The sequence below is a fragment of the Citrus sinensis genome, chromosome 5, assembly GCF_022201045.2.
Source record: "Citrus sinensis cultivar Valencia sweet orange chromosome 5, DVS_A1.0, whole genome shotgun sequence".
In the NCBI taxonomy this organism is placed as follows: domain Eukaryota; kingdom Viridiplantae; phylum Streptophyta; class Magnoliopsida; order Sapindales; family Rutaceae; genus Citrus; species Citrus sinensis.
The window spans coordinates 20,269,396-20,294,431 of record NC_068560.1 but is presented as its reverse complement, the minus strand read 5'-3'; the positions used below and the strand labels follow the sequence as shown (position 1 = coordinate 20,294,431).

General features: G+C 33.5%; 1 protein-coding gene across 3 annotated transcripts; it reads right to left on the bottom strand.

Moving 5' to 3' along the window:
• Window positions 1-3,409: 3,409 nt before the first annotated feature.
• On the bottom strand, window positions 3,410-9,167 carry LOC102622827 (uncharacterized). Of its 3 annotated transcripts, none has more exons than XM_052442187.1 (8): window positions 9,069-9,167; window positions 8,518-8,664; window positions 7,598-7,696; window positions 7,342-7,479; window positions 6,274-6,747; window positions 5,566-5,700; window positions 4,383-4,825; window positions 3,410-4,123 (listed from the first exon to the last, which is right to left on the bottom strand). In XM_052442187.1, the coding sequence occupies exons 2-8, from the start codon at window positions 8,603-8,605 to the stop codon at window positions 3,518-3,520; spliced, it is 1,983 nt and encodes a 660-aa protein (XP_052298147.1). In that variant the 5' UTR covers window positions 8,606-8,664; window positions 9,069-9,167; the 3' UTR covers window positions 3,410-3,517. The 3 variants fall into 3 exon arrangements, with proteins under 3 accessions (XP_052298147.1, XP_052298148.1, XP_006471545.3); XM_052442188.1 differs by having other exon boundaries at window positions 4,383-4,819; XM_006471482.3 differs by lacking the exon at window positions 9,069-9,167 and having other exon boundaries at window positions 7,342-7,483; window positions 8,518-8,634.
• Between the last annotated feature and the right edge of the window lie 15,869 nt (window positions 9,168-25,036).

The following is a 25,036-nucleotide window of genomic DNA, read 5'->3' as shown; positions in this document are numbered from 1 at the left end:
CTAAATGGTCTATTGCATCTAGAAATTTATTAACAGATCTTTCCATTTTTAAGAAATTGAGTTACTCTTATCACTTCCCATCTTACAACATCTCAGAAACAAATAAGGTCCAACATGCTTTTGTTTGTAGCTAAAATAAAAGAAAAGTTTAGATAACTAAGCAGTGTACTATCTCTCCGAATTCTGAGATAGACTCACTAATTGCCTCCAACTATAGAGAGGTCCATGATCAGCACCGCCATACCTCCACACATCATACAAGATCACTTCAACGACTGTTCCACACGGCCCAATGCAGCACACAGCAAATTGGCCTAATAGGATATGTCTAAGTGATTTCCTTGCAGTTGTCTCTGGAAGAGTGCTTAACAATAGAAAATCTTCTTCGTTTAGCACAAGTATTGACATGTAAGGTTCTTGGTTAAATTTCACAAAGATATCTGGAAGATGATAATTTCACTCAAAAGAGTTTTATTTATTTCATTATTGAAGTTGTTTACAGAGGATGGTTACAGAGAATACATAGGCAGTTGAAGGTTAGACATGTGATGTCTTTCCCTTCTTACATGCTTTTATTTTATAGTCCTAAAGAGATAAGGTTATCTCTTTTACATACACATGTTCAAATTTCCTAGAGGATCGTGGATTTCCTTTTGATAAGGCGACCCCTCTCCTTTTCATTGTTGAAGATAGTGGTTGTCTTTTTTTTTGATGGCAGAAAGCCTTTATCCTGTTGTGGTGAGCTTTATCTTTTTGGAATCTTTCTTTTTGACTTATTGATGCTTTTAGGATAACACCTTTTATCTTTTTCAGTGGTTTCTGTCACATGCCAATTATCAGATCTTCATCTAGAGACATGTCTTCTCCACTAGAATCTCCTTTTGATCCTTCGTAGTAGTAGCCATATGATGACTGATACTTTAGCACCTTCCATACTTCGTGGTGCGTCGGCAAGTTGGATTCCACGAGATTTTCGTATATACCCTTTTTCTTTTTTCATATGGCATGTCTGGCTTGCTTATCCTCTCAAGAGATTCATAGAGGGCATTTTTTACTCCTATGGCCCTTTTGCTGGTGAGATCTTTTGGCTTGAATTATTCAAGATCATAATCATTGTAGACTTGATCTAAATCAATAGTTGAACTAACTTTTTTGCTGCTAATTCCAACTTGAATTATGTGTTGTGCTGGATACCACTTGTTACCACAATATTCAGGGCAAGTAGTGAGGATCTTGACAAAAATCATTTCTTTTGTTTTAGATATCCTCTTGAGATCATTAACAACCTCTGCAATTTTTTCTAGGAGCTCTTTTATTTCCCTGCAATCATCACTTACATAAATAAGGTTAAGAAAACCATATCCAAACATGTCTTTTATTAATTTTGGATAATCTCCTGGCACAAAATTTATCCTTGGATATAACTCTGAATGATCTAGTATAATAGTCTGGCTAGGACGAATCCCATAGGCTATTTTACCAATTCTTTTATAATCATAAACGTAGTCGCTCCTTAATGGTACTTTAACCATAGGGATGAACTGTCCGCTTTTATCATATTGGGGTCTTAGGCTCACTGAAGATCCTTGAGATTTTTCTTTCTTCGCACATTGATCTTTGAGATAATTGATTGTGAGAAATCTCTGGATGTGTGACATTTGAGCTATGCGAAGAACTCTGGGCGATCTGACCCTCAGTTTGATCCTTAAAATGAACATTTTTTAGCATATTGCTAATATATTGTTCTGAAGTTTGGACTTCTGGATGATTTTGCAAACTTTTGTCTGGACAAAGTTTGCTTAATTCTTCATGGGCATCATCTATCGTGGCAAGCCCATCATAAATCATCATATTGCCTTTGAGAAGCAATTCTTGACCTTCAAAGCACATTATTATGCCCTTAATTATTTTGGAAAGGCTCTTCTCCATTGTATTCTTGGCTAAGAAAATCTGCAATACAATTATTAGATCCTTTAATATATTCAATTTCAAAATCATATTCAGTAAAAAACTGTTGCCATCTAATTAATCTTTTATATTGAGGAAGATTAGGCAATTTATTGAATATAAATCCTTTGACTTGAGTGTTATCGGATCTTACCTTGAATTTTTTTGGTAACAAAAAGAAAGTAAATTTAGATATTCTGTTTTTAATAGCTAACAATTCATTTTCATTACTATGAAATTCTTTTCTGCGAGTTTGAATGTTTCACTAGCATATCTACAAATCTTTTCTTGATTTATTTTTAAGACTGCTCCTCAGTGATTATCTGAATCATCAGTTTCAAGGATTAAATTATCACTAGAGGTAGGGAATCCTAACTTTAGAAGATTTTTACATTTTTCTTTCAATCTTTTTACTACTTTGGTATGCAGATCTTCCCATGGTATATTATCTTTAATTGTATTACTATTTATCATTAAATTATATCCTCTATTATTAATGAAATAAACAACAGTTTCGTCCATTTTTATATTTTAAACCAAAAACTTGGCTCTGATACCATTTTGCGGATTAATCAACCCAAAATCTAAATAAATCCAAATAAGGAGGTATATGATTAATTTTCGAGATTTAATCAAAATTTTGTGATTATCCTTTTTCAAAACTCACAGTTTTATACAATTTTTTGTGCAATTCTTTGTAAGAATGTCTTTTTCTTTTGATATACTTTTTATCACTTTGCTAATTTCTTCTTCTCAATTTTCCTCTCTCTCTCTCTCTCATACAGTGCAGTGAAGGCAATAAATTTAACACTCTTTTGGCCTTTACCATTACTACTTGGACAAAAATTAGATTAAAACATATGATGAAAAGATTAAACTGTTGAAGTAGTTTCAAATAACTTACAATAAAGTAGTTCATTCTTTTAGTTTGATCACTTTTCTAATCAAAAGACCTTAGTTAACTCAACACGTATAATTTCTTAAACCCACCACTCAAGCATTAGTTTAATGTATGGTATGATCTGATGCCTTTAGTTTTAAAAAATTCAAGACAATATTATATATTCAAGTCACTTGTTGATGAGTTTTAAGCTTCTTCCAACGCAACTACGTACAATAGTATCTAATTATATGTGCATTTCTTCTTTGATTATTAATTTTGTGTGTTTTTTTTCGTGACTTGATGTATATCTATTTCTTATACATCCATCCAAATCTATTTAATTTTTTTTCTTAAAAAACACCTATAAATATTGTATTTAAATTAAAGTTTTACTTAAAAATATTTCTTGCCTGAATAAAATATTCTCATGATCCGATTATATCTTAATTTTAAAAGATGTTTTGACACATACGCACTTTTATTTATATATAGTCAAGATTTATTTAATTATTACATTTTCATTTATTAACTATCAATCATGTAAGTATACTTACTCATATGAGGAGCCTTGGCCCCACTATTAAATAGAGAACCTCTAGTGTTCATGAAGCACTTAACCTTTTCTGTTCTTCTAAAGGTTCAAGACTTTTCCTCAAACTTAACAATTGGAGTACAAATTTCTGGCTTTCAATACTTTCCTTCAAGGAGAAACCTAGGGCGACAAGTGGAATAGAGTATGTCTCCCATAAGGCGACATTGCAGAAGAAGATACAGAGCGACGGGAAGAAATACAAGTATAATGGGAAGCATAGAGAAGCAATTGATTCTATCACGATAAGCCAAGAAAAAATTTGAGCTAAAGGATAGCATCATGGCTGTTAAAGCTATGAAGAGTGATAGGAGTCCTAATATCAACTTGAATGGTAACAGCTTCAGAAAGTCATTCTCTCTGTATCGGGACGTGATCAGAATGGACAAGAACATCAACATTGAGATGCAAGAGCAGGAAAATGCAATTGCTTCTGACATAACAAAAATATGAAACCAAATCTTTGAGTGGAAATTGGGCGTTCCTTTTCCATCTTTGTTGCCACCTGGTAGAGTGAAAGCTGCCTGAAACACCCCGGCAATTGCTAATGTTGCAACTATCGAGCATGACTCTGCTCTACGCTTCATCCAATTTTCAGCTTCTTCCAACAACGTTTTGTGCTCAGCGGTGAATAACTCCCATGGTGTTTTGCCATCATTATTCTTCATTTCTTTGAACGACGGTTTTACGACGGTTTCCACCTCCTACCAATTAATACCATTTTCAATTAAAATGCAATATCAAGAGATAAATATATACAAAAATTCTGAGGTGCTAATGTTTACACTTTATAAAGTGCGTACTTTGAATTGGGTAAAATAATAATAATAATTAACTTCTCCCTCAAAAGTTTGTGGGTAGGAAACCTCTTTGTTATGATCAAAGGGCCAACGGGCGGTATCTAGCTATAAGTCAAGTAATTGTTGACTAAGAACAAGGTGAAATAATAAATAAAACATTTACCTTAAAAGTTATTAATTCTCGCTGCATTTCTAGAGCTGCTCCAGGCACCTTACTGATTGGTTTTGGATTTGAATACTGTGCTGCTAGATGCAGTAAGTTATTTCCAGATTTATCTACATATGTTGCTATCAACTCCTTACCGAATCCTATCTCATATATTAGTTTGAAAGTCTCTGCATGACGGTGCATAACTGCAATGTGAAATATGCTTCGACCTTCTTCATCTAATTCATGAACTAAATCAGGATAAGAGCGAATGAGCACAGCCAAGAACTTGAAATTCCCTGAGTGAGCTGCATCGAATAATAAATTTGAAGGTTTGCTGATAAGTTTCAAGACGTCCTCGTGCGTGCTTTCTGATATTTCTTCCCAAAGACATTTGACTAATTCAAGTGCTTGAGATGAAGGGTCTGTATTGTTGGTGATGAACTTCATTCCTGGAACTAAAAGAAACAATTATAAGTTATCATTTAAGAGTTCATTCTAGTAAATCATCATGATTCACTATCAAAACTCGATCCAATTTCTTCGCATGAGGAAAACATCGTTACATCAGCTAATAATACAAGCGAACTCTCAATTTTTTACCCAACTTTTAAGTTAGATTCATAGGCTTTTATAGGAGTAGACTTATCCACAAGTGAGCCACACTATTTTTTTATGTAACAATGATGAGGAACATATTCCATTAATAGTGTTACTGGTCTAACCAACACCTGAGGTAGTAACTCATATGCACTATAATCATCTACTGTATTACTAGCCTACTAGGTTACTAATATTCGAAGAGAGGAAAACTAGTTTATTTTGTATGGTAAATTAAATTTTTTTTATGTCTTTTGTCGTATTTTGTATGCATAGATAGTATAGAAATTTGTGTGGGCCAAACATACTATCTCAGTATAATAAGTTAGTGCGCTTGACCAATAAGAACCTGTCACTTGGCAAGTTAAGCAGGAGGGTCAAACATACTACCTCAATGTGATAAGATAGAGCGCTTGACCAATAAGAACCTGTCACTTGGCAAGTTAAGTGGGATCCACCAACTTCAATTACAGGATTTTTTAAAAAGTTAAAAAAATATCCATGCTTATATTGATCGATCTCACATAGATGGATAAAGTTTGAGTATAATCACAACAGGTGTATGAACTTTAATTAAGCTTAATTAAAACTTAACTACCTTTCAACGGTCCTGGACCACTGCTGGTAAATGCTGAGGGATTTCTAGCCAACATATGCATAGCTGTCCCATATTTCACGTGAGTAGCCACAGCTAGCAGTTTTTTATTCTTCTTTAGCAATTTCAGCGCCAAATCTAATCAATTCACCCAAATGTTTTAGTAAAACAGTAGAAACATGGCTCTCCAAACTGATTTTGGTTCAACGAGGCCATAATAATGTCAACAGTGTAAGTACATGACGAAGCCAAAATATAAAATTTACAGTTATAAGAATGAAAAGAAAAGAAAGATGAGCTATCTGTCAGTTAATCTTCTAATTCTTTTTCGGCCTAGGATCCCTAAGCCTCGACATAGTTTTGTCTACCTATTTTCTGTTCAAAAAATTAAGGAAAATGGGAGTCCTACGTGTTGATAAAATAAAATAACAATTTTTGTTTTGTTTCATATGGAATAAAAAAGACAAAAACAAAGTTTTGTTCGATAACAATATTTTAGGAATTACTGACATTTAAAACCACTTTAGAATGGTGCCGCACTCAATTATGAAATATGTGCAACAAATTTGGCCAATTCTTATTAGTTGTAGAATAGTGCCAAACGGTTATAAAATTTTATAAATAATTTAAATCGATAAGGTTTCTCCTAAAAAACTAGCTTTTCTTTGGGGGGATCAACTAATGAAAAGAAGAAATTTAACATATTCTTACCATACAAACCACTTTCGATGGAGACAAAAAAAATATTTTCTAGGTCGTCTGGTGTCAAATTGTCTTCTTTTTGACGATATAAAAATGATGCCATTTTACTTTGCCCAAACAAAGCAGCAATGTAGAGCGGTGTCATCTGCGCACCACCTCGGATTGTCAACAAATCTGGATTCCTTTTCAGCATGAACTGAGCAATCTCTACACTTCCAACAGCAGCAGCGAAACAGAACGCTGTGTTTCCTTTTTCATCTTGCAATGTTAGCAAATCGTCTTGTCCCAAGTCTACCATTTGCTTTACAAAGTTTGTTTTTTTTGCTCCTGTTGCAACGTGAAGAACAGTTTGACATCTCTTTGTTATAGCTGCACGTAGCATGAACTGATGATCGTATCCTAATATACGTTTTGCTTCTCTGCAGTCACCTTTTAACGCAGCCTTATAGAGAGGCACACATTTGTGGCTGTACAGCATTTTATCTGCAACTCATTTTTGGTGATAAACAAATTAGGCACCCACCCTTCAAAATATCCATTAATGATCCTTATAAATATAGAGACACACACATATAAATATGGTTCGATAGTTAATTGAAGATAAAGCCTATGGTTTAATAGTGAATATACACTAAAATTCCACGCAGGCGTCCGGATCTAAGCATGACTATAATATATTGTGTGTGTAGACATAGACCTTTTCTAATAAGGGTTCCCTTATTTTATGAAATTAGAGGATGAACTAAGAGAAAAAAAAAACATCAGTTTTCAGTTCAATATTTATTGTCTTTTAACAAATCCAAACTTTTATATATATATATATAGAGAGAGAGAGAAAAAGAGAGACAGAGAAATATTTCAGTCTGGAATTTTAAAGTGCGGAAAAATTTTAAAACTGTATGGTTTTAAAATTTTTTCAGATTTTCCCGCACTTTAAAATTCCTGACAAGAAACTACTATATATATATATTTTTTTTCTTTTTATCTCCATTCTCATTTATTCGTAATTAGAAATGGACTCTATATGATAATAAGCCAATATTGTATGCGTGAATGTTAATGTATGTAAGAACTCACCTTGAAGTAGACGAACGGATGGCAAGTTGAATCGAGTTGTCGTATTCATATTTGGTATTTGGATTGAAGATGAAGAAGTTGAATGCACACTGTTTGCCTCCAGAGATCGTAGACATATATGAAGATGTGTCATTGTTCCTTTCTTGCAACAATTAATAGTTACACCTTTTGTAAGGATTAGCGGTGCATGAAGAAGCTGAATCACACATATAATAGGAACAAAATCAGTATTGTTTATATTCGACACTCAAGTTACCATTTTGGGGGGGTTGTGCAGAATTAGCCGCAACTCCGTCTGGTATTGGGACACGAACTTGGTACGTCTTCTCTCCATTGGTACGTCTTCTCTCCAGTTCTTGCGAGACAACATCATTGATCACTTTCAACAATTAACGCATCATATAAACACGAAGTACTGATGCAAAGCGGGATGCACAAGTATCATAGTAAAAATAGTTTATCTGTTGTAGGAATATCTCATTTGATATATTTTCATATTAATACTTTTACTGTTTAAGTATTTTGTCTTATTGAATTTGTAATTCTAGGTCACACGCGAGGCTTGGGTTATATGTTAGTAAAAATAAGCATCTTTTATACCTTTAAAAGCTTACTAGTGAATTTGAGATTTGATGTTCATGCTTTATATAGAATAAATTTCAGATTTCAGTTGCTCTTGTTATTTCTTGGCACTATGTCAAGCAAGAAGGCTTAACCGTCTAGATTTGTAGATACTCTTATAATCAAAGAGAATTTTTATTTTGGTATTCTCATTATCAACAAAGTACTGAAAATATCCTTATTAATCTATCACTATGCATCAATTTGTCCTCTTACCACCGTAAGATTTGCTGCAGGGCGTGTATAGAGCACGTTGCATCAAGTACATAGCAAACTTAAGTTTAAACAACTCCTTGTAAGTAAATATATCAATTTGTTTTTCTCTAACTAGTCATGGTAAAAAAATCCATTCCATATTTTATTGAAGTGCTTTATTAGAGTGTGAGATTTCTTATTAGAAACTCAATACACGTATATAAATAGTTAGCTTTTAGTTCTCGATCTTGTTTACAACATTATAATTTGCCATTTTCACCCATTTATAACTTTGTAACGTTGTTGCTTATGTGTATATATATACATAGAGAGAGAGAGAGAAATAAAGAGCTTGATTACCTGCGTTTGACTCGGGGGCTTGTATCGAATTATGTGCTTCTGAGGTTGCGGTTGAAGATGATCCGTATTCTATCTCTGAGTGAGACATTGTTCCAAAAAATATTTATACACGCGCTTTGTTTCTTCCTTACAACGATAACAATAGCCCTTTAATTTTAAGCGGTATTAGTGTTGCATAAATTAATAAAGTTTCATGCATAATTGCGTTACTACATGTATATCGAGCAAAATTGCACTAAACATTAGTAACTTTGAATTTATTTAAAATATCAGCTGATTATATTCAACAAGGATAGTAAGTTTAGAAATTATATATAGTTATACTAAAAATTACCCACTCTAGAATCCTGGAGTAGATAAGCACTATATTTATATACCCCATAAATTTTTCGTTAAAAGGAGGACAATTTACCCCAAAAGAAAAGAAAATGAAAACAAAAAGAAAAGCATATAGTAATGTAGATGTCATCATTAAATTATCAATCTGTGTAGCTACGTACATACGGACACATAAACCGATTTGACTCTTTCAGTAAGGTTCGAACAATAACCTGAGTCGCTGAAGATATATAACTTGAAGAACTTGCAGAAAGAATATTTGAACAGTGTTGGTCACCCCAGATTCTGTTTTCGTTTGAGAAGACTTCTCCTTAATTAGCTATTAATTAACATTCCCGTAGTATGCTAATATATATAGACGATAAGGCGGGGTGACAGAAATAAAAAAAATTATTGTTCCTTTATTCGATCCTTGAACAAGTGCTCTTTCAGATATAATAATTAGTACCCACCATGCATACTTATCCTTAATTAGCTATTAATTAACATTCCCGTATTATGCTAATGTGTAGATGTTACGGTGGGGTACCGGTGACAGAAATAAAAACCTAATGTTCCTTTATTCGATCCTTGAAAAAATGCTCTTTCAGATATAATAATTAGTACCTACCATGCACTACAATTTAGTTTTAACTGCGCGTGAGGAGACTCCCCGATTTAGCATTACTTTCGACAATATTATAAGTTAAATGGAGCAGACGCGGTTTCACAATAGTATAAAATATTATGATATTCGCACTAGAGAATGACACCTCCGTGGTGACCATTAGACTCGTCATCATTCATTGTTGCGGTACAGTCATAAAGCTTGGTGGAAAGATTATGGAAGTGCACTTTAAGCTTTAATTTAAAGTCCATCGGACCACATTTAAAGCCTCTTAATTACGTCTGCAACGAGGATCAATTATGGCACCTTCACACAGACTCTTTGATCTTGTTCATTTCATCATCTTTAAAGGGAATTCGCCATGCTTACCCATCGTAACGGACATCATCATCATCATCATCATCATCATAATAATCAGTAAATTAATAATAAGTCTTTTTATATATATTTTTTATTGGAAGTCTTTTTATAAGAAATTCTATATTATTTATGAGGTTTTACGACACTAGTTAATTAATGATAATTGGAACAATGATAATAGATATTGAAAAACTTTTAAAATGATAGTTTATGCTTCCCTCTTTTCAATGTCTCTCCAATATTTTTCAATTTCAAAAAAAGAGACAAATCATTAATATTACTATTACTCTCTCACTTTATTACCTCACTCATATTCTTTGTTTTCTCTCCAATCTTCATCTCCATTTTAGTGGTTGCCATTTTCTAAACCTTGTGGAAAAGAAGATTGTTTCAATGATGAAGATTATTTTATGTGAAATAGATATAATTTTACCCATAGAATATTGGCACGGTGCTTTTTGCTTTACTCACAAAGTAGTGTTACACAATATTTCTTGTAATATATTGGTCTATTAATGGCTACTGTTCTGTTCTTCTGGAACCAAAATTCTAAAACTCTTAGTTCTCTCATAATCATATCTTTACAGTTCTTTAAACAATTTATTTGGCAAGATTAAGATAAAATTTTAGTTTACTCTTTAGTTTGTAAGAACATCAGGTGAGCCCACGCTGTAATTACTTCCTGCCAATTAAAATGCCCTTTTCATGAAAATGTTAACTACACCTCAAATGTTTTTTATCCCCAAGAAAATGTTAATTACTTTTGATTGGATACAAGAAATTCTAACTGCCTGCACATTTTCATTTTTATAAATGACTAATGTTATTAGTGGGTTTAATGGAAATTAAGATGTTATAAACCTTACAATTTGAATATTTGATCGTGTATATAATGTTACGTTATAAGAAAACAGACAATAAATGATATAAAGAGACTGCATATTTTTATTTACCTATCGTCTATATATCTGTCACTCTTTTATGATAAATTTTTGATAAAAAAATTATCATGCAATTTACGACAATTTTTATAAGTAACAAGTATGTCACACCATAATTTAAGGAAAATATTAAATTTATTTGAATTTCCAGCATTTTTTTGTTTTTTTGGTAGAAAAATTTACATATTTTAGCGGCTATTATTTAAAAATTTTATTAATGATATCACTATTTTAAATTTTATTATTATTATTATTATTATTGTTGTTGTTGTTGTTGTTGTTGTTGTTGTTGTTGTTGTTGTTGTTGTAAATCCCCAAATTTTACAAATTTGATTTTAAAAAAATTGCAAATACAAAGTAAATTTAAAATCTAATACTAACAGTTACAAAATCTAATAAATAACAAAATACATGAAATTTAATATAAATTAAGACTACAATATCCATTTAAACCATAAAATGTACGACCACCCCAATAGTTGAAATATACAAACGACACAAACTACACCGATGCCAAATTTTGCAAAATATCTTAAGATACGCAGTCACCCAAAACACTTGCACCAAAGTCCAACATATTGGATACCTAAAACCTTCATTCAGCTGCAAGATCCAAATTCTCCAGTACCTAAAAACAACATTACACAAATAAAAACTAATTACATCATAAGGAAAGTTGAGGAGAAGAAAAAAAAAAAAATCAGTTTACAGCACATGTAATTAACAAATATAATTAACCACAGATTGTGGCATTGGTATCTCCGACAATTATTGTATAGCCAAAAATCTTCTATGAATGTTGCAAGTTTCATGCCATTCAACAATAATGAAATTATTGAAATAGTTTCTAATATAAAAGCACAAAAACAAAAATTTCCAAACATGAGTTGATCTTCTTATTAAATAAAAAAGAGACTATCTCTCCCGAATTTGTAACTCACATGCCAGAAAAGAAGGCAATCCGTCTCAAAACATAAGTACGAATGAGAAGCCACTAAAAGTTAGAGAGCCTTCTCATCTCTAGTTCTCTATATTTTGATGCTGCAAGCAACAGCATAGTTATGAGAGTCAACACGGTGAAATATGGTCGTGATTTTCAAAAGATTATGTTGCCAAAATTGCAGGTTTTGTAGCTAATAAAGTTAAAGAAAAGCTGCTTTAATTTATATGAATGATAAATAATATCCGCGAAGCAGAGTGTAGACCAAATAATATAATAGCTTGAGGCTTTAGCCAGCTAGCATTTATTTTATCACAACAAAATATTTGAAGCAGCTCTTACAACTTGCAAAATGTAGGAGCACAAAACCAAGTCAAGCTCCTTTAATCTATCATACAAGCATAAAAATTTTAGATCAGTGCTCTGCATAATCGAGAATTGAACAGAGAACCAAAAAAGCAAACGTTGAAAGAAATTAAAGCAACTTACTAACTCCAGGAGAGAATTTTCACATAAAGCCTTTGTCTCAGCCTCTGCCTTCTGGGTGAGTCCAAAATAAATAAGAATATTAATCTAATATCAAAGGTATAATTATTAAAATGACCCATCAGGAAATGAAGCATCATTAACCAATAATATTACTTGTGTTATTTGGTCAAAGTAACTAAACCAGTCACCAAGAAAGAAAAAAAGGGAAAAGGTATCAGGGTCTAACCATTTTCTCCTAAATTATGCAGAGAAAAATAGTAATTGAACTATATAAATTTCAAATACACATTTAATTAAACGCCTTCTCCCATATTATGTAGATAAAAATAGCGTTTTAACTATACATCCTCTAATAGACATTTAATCAATCACCTTACATTCGAAATTGTAAACCAATTAAACACGTTAAATCCTCAATTGACATTCAAAATTTCCCACGATTTCTTAGCCAAGAACTAGTAAAATGTACAAAATAATTGAACATAAAAATTTGAAGATAAAGCCAAACCCTAACCACCGTGACAGCCACAAGCCACCACTACCTTACCACTCCAAAACATATCCTGTTAGAATTCTAGTCTTAGATCTGCATTATTTCCTTTTCCGTTAAGGTTTAGTTATTAAGTTATTATGTTATTAGGAATTATTATTTTCGTAGGATCTCTTTGGCTTATATAAGGAACTGTTGCTACTTTAATAGGGAATAAGAATTGCTTCTAAAACTCTCTTTTCTCCTCTGGCCACTTCTTCTCATTATTCTCATCAATTCGTCTCTTCTAAATTGCTATCTCAAAGCAGTAGCCTAACATATCCAATCGCATGCAAGTCATACCCAATAACTCTCTGCACTCAATTCCCATTTGTTTTAGTACTGGTTCGAACGGCGGTGGTAGAACTGCTTGGGGTGACAGTTAAAAGATAAAAAGATTGAGAAACAACGTGAAACGAGTGTGCAGTCAAGTGTGACGATTCAATTTAAAAATTCATGGAAGTCCAAGTCCGGCCCAAGCCTGCTTAGGCCTAGCCCAAGTAGTTTGGATGGGCTTTTAGAGGGCTTGCGCCTAATGACAATAACATGGACTTGGGTCTAAGCTTGAAAAAACCCGACTAAAGCCCTTAAATTGCTAACCCTAAACCTAAGGAAGTTAGTGAGAAGTGAGCAATGCATCTTTTCTAGAAACAAGATACATTCACACGTGTAGGCAATCAGAACATGCAGTTTGATTTTGAGCATTGGTTTTGTTTTAGTTTTGGAAAATACATTTTTTATTCTAAGTTTCTCCAGAAACTTGGTTTCAGTTTCAAGACTTGTACCACTCAATTTTTCCTTTAACAATTCAGATAAGTTTTGTAATGTATATTGTAAATTTGATCTTGTTGGGAATGATACATTGTCGCCTTCTTCACCTTAATTTGCAAAACAATATTTCTTATACTTTAATGCATGTTCATACTGGTATTAAATGATGTGTTATAAATGAAAATTCCTCTATTTTGTGGCATTAGAGACTCAGTCATATCTCTATAGAAAGAGTTAAAAGATTAGTAAATGATGGAGAACTTAATACTCTGGATTTTACTGATTTTGATACTTTTGTGGACTGTATAAAGGGAAAGCAGACCAACAAAAGAAATAAATGTGCTCAAAGGAGTTTAGAAAAGTTAGAAATCATATATTCGAATATTTATAGTCCAGACATGGACTCATATGGTCAGAACTACTTCATTTCATTTATAGATGATTACTCACGATATATTTATCTCTACTTAATTATAAAAATGAAGCATTAGATGCTTTTAAGGTATTTAAAAGCGAATTAAGATCATGAGAACAAATAGAGGTAGGGAATATTATAGTAGATACACTCAGAATGGGCAAGCACCAGGTTCATTTGCGAAATTTCTTTAACAACATGGGATTGTTACCCAATACACTATGCCTAGTTCTCCAAACTAGAATGGTGAAGCAGAAAGAAGAAATCAAACTTTCTAGACATTGTGCTTAATATACTTGGTAGCTCTAAACTTCCTAGATTCTTGTGGACTAAAGCACTCAAGACGGCTGTGTATATATTAAATCGAGTTCTAACCAAGGCAGTTTCTAAAATGCCATTTGAATTATGAAAAGGTTGGAAATCGAGCTTGCGACATATACAGTTTGGGGATGCCCATTTGAAGTGGGAATCTACAATCCACAAGAAAAGAAGCTGGACCCGAGGACCATTAGTGGATATTTCGTTGGATATGCTGAAAGGTCTAAAGGGTACATATTTTACCGTCCATCTCATAGTAATAGGATTGTGGAATTGAGAAATGCAAAATTTCTTGAAAATGAATTGATCAATGGGATTGATCGATCTCAAAATATTATTTCTGAAAAAGATCATTTAAATGCTCAACCTTCCACTTCAAGTGATAGACTGATTGTAATTCATAACACTCCTCAAGTTCAAACAGGTGTTGTACAATCAATTGTTGAAGTTCTACAAGTTGTTGATAATAATCTAGTAGATCAGGTTGTTCTAGAATTACTTGAAACTCTTGAGCAACCAATTGAATAACATGCCCCTTAGGAGAATGTTGGTTTAACATTAAGAAGATCTACTAGAATAAAGAAACCAATAATTTCTAGTGATTATATAGTGTATTTGCAAGAATCTGACTATAATATTGAAGCCGAAGATGATCTTGAATCCTTTTCACAGGCCATGAATTCCAAAGAATCATATTTATGGTATAATGTAGTGAAAGAAGAGATAAATTGTATGTCATCCAACGGAGTTTGGGATCATGTTGAGTTACTTAATGATGTAAATGCCATAGAATGTAAACGAGTCTTCAAGACAAAGAAAGACTCATTAGGTAACACTGAAAGATATAAAGTAAGAATTTTTGCTAAAGGATTCGCTCAGATTGAAGGAATTGATTACAAGGAGACTTTTTCTCCTGTATAGAAGAAAGATTGTTTTCGTATCATTATGGCATTAGTTGCTAATTTTGATTTGGAACGACATCAAATGGATGTGAAAAATTTTTTCCTCAATTGAGATCTAGAGGAACGGGTTTATATGAAACAACCAGAAGGATTCTCCTCTAGTGATGGTGAACATTTGATATGCAAGCTTAAGAAATCCATATATAAATTGAAATAAGCTTCCCGTGAGTAGTATTTAAAATTTTATGATGTTATCTCTTTATTTGGATTGGTAATGAACCTTATGGATTGATGTATATGAACAAAGGTCAGTGGGAGTAAGATTTGTTTCCTTAGTCTATATGTAGATGATATTCTTCTTGCAACCAATAACAAGGGGTTGTTTCATGAGGTAAATCAATTTCTCTTTGAGAATTTTAACATGAAAGATATGGGTGATGCATTTTATGTCATAGGCATTAAGATCCATAGAGACAAATTTCGAGGAATTTTGGGTATGTCTCAAGAAACTTATATCAATAAGGTCTTGGAGAGATTTTGGGTGAAAAATTGTTCTCCTAGTATAACTCCTATTGTGAAGGGTGACATGTTCAATTTGAACCAATGCCCCAAAAATGATTTCGAAAGGGAACAAATGAAAAATATTCCATTTGCATCTGTTGTTAGAAGTTTGATGCATACTTAAGTCTGTACAAGACCTGACATAGCATTTGTTGTTGGAATCTTGAGAAGATATCAGAGTAATCCATGTTTAGACCATTAGAAAATTGCAAAGAAAGTAATGAGATACCTTCAAGGGACCAAGGATTATATGCTTATGTGTAGAAGGATTGATAATTTGGAAGTACTTGGCTACTCCGATTTAGACCTTGCTGGTTGTGTTGATTTATGAAAATCAACATCTGAATATATTTTTATGCTCGCCAGTGGAGCTGTATCTTGGAGAAGTATAAACCAGACTTTGACTGCTACTTTCACTATGGAGGCTGAGTTCATTTTTTGTTTTGAGGCTACCTCACATGGTATATGGTTGAAGAGTTTCATATATGGGCTGAGAATTGTGGATTCAATCTCAAGGCCATTAAAGATATATTGTGACAATTTAGCTGCAATTTTCATAGCTGAAAATAACTAAAGTGGAAGTCGAAGTAAACATATCGACATTAAATATTTAGTCACTAGGGAACGTGTTAAAGAAAAGAAAATGGTCATCGAACACGTTAACACTAAATTGATGATTGTTGATCCTTTAACAAAAGGCATGCCACCACAGAAGTTTAAGGATCATGTAAACTGAATGAGACTTGATTCCATCATGTAATTTTCATTGTATAAACAATGTAATAAAAATGAACTCTTATTTTTGTGATGTTTTCCTATTTTTATGTTCACATTCATTTATATTGAGAAAATATCAATTTTTGTTGGACCGAGAATAAGCATGGGGTTTATTCACTAAGTTAAATTATCATACATGGCTTGTATTTAGGAAGAATAATACATTGTAATACATGGAAGATAATACTCGTTCTTAGAGGACCTATAGCCATGATTCACATATTTTTTTTAAGTCTAAGTAATTGATATATTTAAATATCATATCGATTGAAATGTTTGGACCAAATGAGAGAACGCTGAACACGTGACTGTTCAATTTGTTTCCAGCATATGGTCCAACATTGTCAAGACTGCCATGTTTTGCCAGCTGACAGCATATGGTCCAACATTCTTTATACATATTTTTCTTACATATCACAATGAAATGTTATTTGAAATCTTTTCAGCAATTTCTTTGATTCAGATATATGTTATAATAAAGGCCTTTCGAAAGGAAAAGAAAATACAATAAAGTGAGGTTCTTTAGCTCGGCCTGAAAAGAATTTCTGGCTAAATCTTCTTGAATTTATGTGTGTTCTAATGTCCCGAAACTAAAGGATGATGAGATTGAGGACACTCGTTGTTAATATCACTCATGCACCTATTAAAACTTGGACTTGAACCTTAAACAAACTGTTCCTTACTACTAGAGTTAAGCCTTTACTTCGGCATACGATATATCTAAAAGATAGAAATTTACGGCCTGAATATTTTTTCGTACTTACCGTACAAACCAGTGTCGCGCTTGTAATGAATATAACTTTCCGGTCCTCAGTTATCAGTTCCTTTTTACTTTTATGGAATAAAAAAGATGCTGTACCCATATGTCCATACAAAGCAGGAAAGTACAGCGGTGGTATGTTTTCACTGCCTTGGATTCCCAGCAGACTCGGATTCTATTTAAGTATTAAATTTGTAATATCTACAGCTCCGACAGCAGCAGCAAAACAAAAAGTTGTGTTCCCATTTTCGTCCTGAAGCATCAAGTCTTCTGGATCCATAAAGTTTAGCAATCGCTGAACAAAACTAGTTTGTTTTGCTCCCGTTGCCACATGAAGAACAGTTTGATGTCCCTCTGTAATGGCCGCACATATTGTTGATCGATAATCCTTTTCAAATAAACCTTCAATTTCCTTCATCTCTCCTTTAGTGCAGCCTTATAAAGCAGTAAACGGATACTGCAGCATAGTTTTCTCTTTTTCCCTGTTAAAAATCTGAACTTATAAAAGTTAAATTTTATGCAACCTAAAATAATAAAAAATTTTTTTAAAGGTTATCTCATTCTTATCACAAAGCAAGTGAAGAGAGGGCTGTCTAAGTGCACGAGTTAATGAACTTTTCTCGCTCTCAACAAATTCTGACACTTGTATTGAAAAGGAACCTCCCACTTACGAACACGAACTGAAATCCCTTTTAGCCATTTCACCTGAACTGCGCGCGCGCGCACGCACACATATATGCGTGTCTATGCTCGTTACATGACCTGCATATATACGTATTAAACTGCGTCTTGCAAATACTTATTAAGAAACAATTTATGCATTTGATTTCATAGTTCAGGCCATCATGTGAAAATAAAAATACCTCGAGTCTGACTTAATTCCATTTACATCGCTTGTATTTAAGTTAATTAATTAGCTCTGCGTTACTTGATTTCCAATTCCAGTATTAATTTATAATAGACAAGTATATGTAAAAATGAGCTAAAATCCAGTGCATACAAACATATATATAAATGGACTTCAGAGTGATAATTCTTCAGTAGTTGAGGAAAAAAAAAAAAAAACCTGAGCCTAGATACTTGAAGAAGAGGTTTGATTGCAGAAACCTTACAGTAGCGATATGGTCACCAAATCAACTCCACTAGAGGTAATACTTGACTTATGATTAATGTACTCAACTGTCCAAATACTTTCTGTGCTCACTATATATAGGTACAGTTACTTTAGACCCCCTCTTCTTCCCACCCCATCTCGTGTACCCTTTCCTCCATTGCTTTTTAATTTTTAATTTTTTTTTCTGTTTTCTACTTAAGTTTGAGAGAGTCTTATAGGCACTCCAAATGTTTTGCACTATCTCCCTCTATATAAAAATGTGTTATTCATACGACAAGAATTGAGTGGAAAGTGAAGAATTAGATAAACAAAATATAATAAAGCCTTTATAATTTAATATTTGGTAAATTTGATTTTTTTGGCTCTCGACTTGGGTCAAATGACTAACTTAGTAATTTTGATAAATTAATAAGATAATAATTTTTCTAAAAACACTCCATGGTCCCATTCATATCATAAATTGGTAATTTGCTGAAATTACAAATATAATTGTTATGATATTTTATTAAATAAAAAATGACTCTATTGTTAATTTTTTTCTGAATTTAAATATAATTAAATCTCATCTCTGATTTTTCTTTTGCTTTTAGAAGTTCCAGGGTTGAATTTTGAAACTTGTAAATTTTAATTTTTTTGTTTATTTAATTTATATTTAGTGGATTAATTCATGTTTAATTGATTAAATTGGTAAAATACAATGAATTTTTAGTTGATTAAAATGTATGTTCATTGAATTGTATATATACTTTATACATTAATAAAATATTAATTTATGAATTAATTAATACTTCGTAAAGTTAGTAGGTTTTGTATGGTCCCAATATTATTATTTTGTAGAGATTTTACTGTACAATCACTCTTATATGTTGATCTATTAACAAAATATAATGAAGAAAAATAATCAAATACGATTATTATATGGATTATTTTGCCATATTTACATTGTATCGTGGGTAAGACCAGATTTACTGGTCATAATGTCTATGATTATATTTATGTGATATTGGTCTTGATTTTTGGTTTTTTCTACGATTCTATCTTCATTTGATAGCATCTTTTTTTTTTTTTTTTTTTTTAATATTGATCTTGATCTTCCGATTGTTCATATGACTCCTATCAGAAAAATGATAAAATACAACGGGACATTTTGATCGGATATGAGAAGTCTTTAACAGAAGAACTTTATGTAAAATTCTCAATTAATCATCTTTAGGCGTTTTTAAGGAGTAATTAGTAACTACAAGTAGCCAGCCACTGTGAATATATATTTTTTTAATTTTTAATAACAATTAGCCTAGCCAGCGATTGTGTACATTTTTGTAGATAGAGTAAAAATTGTTATTATTATTTTTTTTTACTAGAGACGATCCAATAGCTAAACAATGCTCTCAACCTGATCAGACGCCCCTGAAAGGAACTTGCCTCCTCCTCTTGAGGATGATCGATCAATAAAGAAAACTAAATTCAGATCTCAAGGGAAGGATGGGGACAATCCTCATCCTTTATCTTTTAGAGTCAAATTGATGGAGACAGAAGGAGGGGTGGCTGATGAACCCATGGGAAAAGAAGATTTCTTGAGTAGGGATGATGAAATCGAATTTGAGATGGACGATGTGGTGATAGAGAAAGAAGGAATACTTCCATCTATCTCCTTTTCAAGAAGAGTTCCTGATCAGTTTGTCAAGCCATGGCAAACAACGATAGTTGTTAAACTTCTCGGACGAATGATTGGTTATGAGGCTCTATACTCCCGTCTAGACTCTTTGTGGGCTAATACACGACGCTTTTCAGTGATCGATCTAGAAAATGGATACTACCTTATTCATTTTAGAAATAACGAGGATGCTCGGTTTGCTTTAGCACAAGGACCCTGGACCATCTTAGACCGTTAACGGTTCAAAAAGGGTCGCCTAGGTTTGATAGTTCAAACGAGAAAATTAATGCAGTCACCGTATGGATTCGGCTCCCAGGGATGCCTCGCATTATTACCACAAGAAAGTTCTTAGAATGTTGGGCCATATAATCGGAATTGTTATACGGATCGATTACAATGCAGAATTGGCATTTAGAGGAAAATTTGCTCGAATACCTGTTCAAAGTTATCTTGAAAGACCCTTGATATCCCAATTTTTGTTAGATGGGAAAATACAAAGAGTTGAATACGAAGCTCTCCTTATGATTTGTTTTGAATATGGGATTTATGGGCATACATCAAATTCTTATCCCAGTAAGAAAACTAATGAAAACACCAAACATGATGCGCAGTAGACCATGGGCATGGAAGCTAGAAATGGTGATGAGACGGCACCGACGATGGAATCGGAATTCATTAGTGCCAAGTTCGGGCCATGGATGATAGTGTCTAGAAAAGGAAGGTTCAAGGGAAATAAGGAAAGAGATTCTCCCAAGGCATCAAGCCGAAATATTTTTGGAAAGGGGGATGAAGGTTCGAGATTTGGTATTCTTGCCAATTGGTCTACGAATGAAAATCACGATGAACCAAATATAGAAGATTCCAAATATAGCTATTGAGCCATATTTGACCGTTGCAACTCCTATCTTCAAAGGAAATAAATCCTCCATCATGCACCAACTGGAACATCTCCTACGGCCCCAAAAAAGAACCCAAAAAAGACCAACACTAGGCTAACCCACCACAATCTACAGAAAAAACCTTACCCGACCCAAAACCAAGTACAATCTCTAACATATTTAAAAGAAAGTGGGAAATTGGAACAAAGACATTTTTGGAAACATATTTAAAAGAAAAAAGGAGCTGCTGGCCAGAATAGGTGGAATCCAACGAATTTTTGAGAAGCACCACTCTAGGAGATTAATCGAGTTAGAAATTAAGTTAAAGAGAAACCTTGAAAGAGTGTTAACTCAAGAGGAAGTGTTAGGGTTCCAAAAATCTCAGAGAGAATGGATTGTTTGTGGGGATAGGAACACGGCTTTTTCCCATCAAATAACTGTCGAGAGACACCGAAGAAATAGAATCAGCATGATAAAAAATGACTTGGGGCAGTGGATCCATGATGAAGCTGATATCAAAGCCCATGCAATTTCTTATTTTTGCAATTTGTTCCCGAAAGAGGGAGTGTTCATATCCAGTTCCTTTTATTCATGATTTCCCTTTAATTGATACTTGTATTCTTAAAAATCTGCGTAGAATTGTTGATGATGCGGAAATCAGAGATACGATGTTCAGCATGAGCCCAATGAAATCTCCAAGAGTGGACGGTCTTCATGCTATCTTTTTTCAGACTCAATAGAATGTGGTGGGGCCCTCAGTCTGTCAGCTTATTAAAGATGTTTTCTCAAAGAAACAAATGCTAATAGAGTTAAATCAAACTCTGTTTTGTCCCTGTTTTGATATCTCTTAAAAAAAAAAAAAAATTCTTTTATGATAACTCCCAAGACTGACAATCTAGATTCTTTCAAGTTATTTAAACCAATTGGTCTTTGCACAATGGTTTATAAAACTATAACAAAACTGGTGGCTAACTGACTCAAGATTATTCTGCCATAATTTATTGGTGCTGCCCAGACGAGTTTGCTGAAATAAATACAAACTTTATGCCCTTAATCTTGCATTTCCAAATAAACACATATTTTAGGTAAAGTTTCAAAATTTACCATGATCACCCATGAATTCGAACTTGGAAGCTTGTTATAGAGCTTTAACCGAGTTGCTACAGCCTTGATCCAGCTTCAAAGAGCTTGCTTCCTTCATTTAAGCTCAAGATTTGGGTTTTCCTCCTAATTTATTGTACACACACGGAAAAGGAGAGGGAGAGAGAGAGGTGCACGACACTCATGCCACAGATTCATGAACAGTAAACTTCCAATGGGTTGAAATTACTTAAATATTGTGGCTGAGCGCAGGGACCCCTCACGTGTTAGTACAAAATTGCCCATCTCATTATGAGCTAAAATAACACAATTAAATGCTATACTTGTCCATAATATACTACTGTATAGGGTATGTCGAAATTAGACTCATTAGCGCAATATTTGATCGCTTAATAAATGAGTCTGTTAAAATTGCTTCTTAATATTTGGCCTCAGCTGTTGAGTGTTAGAAAATGTATATTTATAAAGGAGAAAATCATCATTTTACATTTCAAGTTTTACTAACAACACTTACTTTTATGTATTTAAGCTTCTTGTAATTTAATTCTGTGTGTTTGATTTTAATTAAGTATTTTATGTATTTTAGGGGCATCATGGTCATTTCACAATAAATGAGAGATCAGACGGCAAAACGGACATCACTTTTAAACTCAGGACGGTTGAAAACCTTAGAAGGAGCATAAAAGGAAAAATGGTACTATTCACATGTACGGTACTATTCACGTATACGGTACTGTCTATGTTACTGTTCATGACACTGTTCACATAGACGGATTGATGACGTGTCATTAACCGATGTTGTGGCATTAACTGATGGGGTTTCACGATCTTGTTGGGCTAAAATTCTTATGTACTGTTGATGGTGACGTGGCAGCATATCAGTGGACGAAAAATCTCGCGTACGGTACATGTATCAAACAAGATTATTTTCAACCAAACCACGTCACTGTTCAACCCGGGTCAAATCGTGTTACTGTTCATCCACGTGGTCAAACCGCGTACTGTTGACTGATGACGTGGCACAATCCTGAGCGTCCAAACTGTTTTTAATCCGATGGCTATGATTTACTCCATGTATCTATAAAAAGGGGACCTCTCCCCCCTAATTTGATAGCTCTGAATCCATTTTTGGACTCCATTTTCTGTAATTCCCTCTCGATCTTGTATTTTCTATGTATTTTAATAAATTTCTATTTTGCCCCTAGTTCAATTATAAGTGGCTAATTTTCTTTCAAGCTTGGGTTGAAGGTGAAGTTTCAACATGTGTCATGGGCTTTATTTGATAAATTTACTTTCTCTTTCCCTCTAATTTTTGTGGATGTTTTGACTTCTCGTCAACAAATAATACCAATCTTGTCTAGTACCGTCTTGGTTTCACCGGCCCCCTACTATAAGGTTATTATTATTTGGCACGATAAACCCTTAGCACTATATTGATTAGAGCGTGGTTCATGAGGTGTGGATTCCCCCCTCATGATTTAATTGGCATTAATAAGGATTATTTAGCCCATGATGCATGTTGATACGGATCCAGATACCCAAGTACGTCATCTCAATAGATTTCACTTCAATTTATTCTTGCCATCTTAATTCAAAATTTAGGATAATCCAAATCATTTTCACCACAAATCCAACCACTCATTTAGAAAATTAATTCTACACACAATTAAAATCTATCTTCTCGTGAGATCGACACTCCTCACCATTGATCTATACTACAATAGATTCGTGCACTTGTGAGTTCAATAAAATTTGCACAACAAGTTTTTGGCGCCGTTGTCGGGGATAAATTAAAACATCTTTCATACTAGATGCCACATCAAAGATTTTAATTGTGTGTAGAATTACTTTTCTAAATGGGTGGTTGGATTTGTGGTGAAAATGATTTGGATTATCCTAAATTTTGAATTAAGATGGCAAGAATAAATTGAAGTGAAATCTATTGAGATGACGTACTTGGGTATCTGGATCCGTATCAACATGCATCATGGGCTAAATAATCCTTATTAATGCCAATTAAATCATGAGGGGGGAATCCACACCTCATGAACCACGCTCTAATCAATATGGTGCTAAGGGCTTATCGTGCCAAATAATAATAACCTTGTACTAGGGGGCCGGTGAAACCAAGGCTGTACTAGACAAGATTAGTATTATTTGTCGACGAGAAGTCAAAACATCCACAAAAATTAGAGGGGAAGAGAAAGTAAATTTACCAAATAAAGCCCATGACACATGTTGAGACTTCATATTCAACCCAAGCTTGAAAGAAAATTAGCCACTCATAATTGAACTAGGGGCAAAATGAGAATTTATTAAAATATGTAGAAAATACAAGATGGAGAGGGAATTACAGAAAATGGAGTCCAAAAATGGATTCTGAGCTGTCAAATTAGGGGGGAGAGGTCCCCTTTTTATAGATACATGGAGTAAATCATGGCCATCGGATTAAAAACAGTTTGACGCTCAGGATTGCACCACGTCATCAGTCAACAGTACGCGGTTTGACCACGTGGATGAACAGTAACACGGTTTGACCCGGGTGGAACAGTGACGCGGTTTGGTTGAAAATAATCCTGTGTGATGCATGTACCCTTCGCGAGATTTTTCGTCCACTGATATGCTGCCACGTCACCATCAACAGTACATAAGAATTTTAGCCCAACAGGATCGTGACACCTCATCAGTCAATGCCACATCATCGGTCAATGCCACGTCATCAATCCGTCTATGTGAACAGTGTCATGAACAGTAACGTAGATAGTTCCGTACACGTGAATAATACCGTACATGTAAATAGTGCCATTTTCCTTTTATGCTCCTCATAAGGTTTTCGACTGTCCTGAGTTCAAAAGTGATGTCCGTTTTGCCGTCTGATCTCTCATTTATTGTGAAATGACCATGATGCCCCTAAAATACATAAAATACTTAATTAAAATCAAGCACACATAATTAAATTGCAAGAATCTTAAATACATAATAGTAAGGGTTGTTAGTAAAACTTGAAATGTAAAATGATGATTTTCTCCTTTATAAATATACATTTTCTAACACTCAACATCA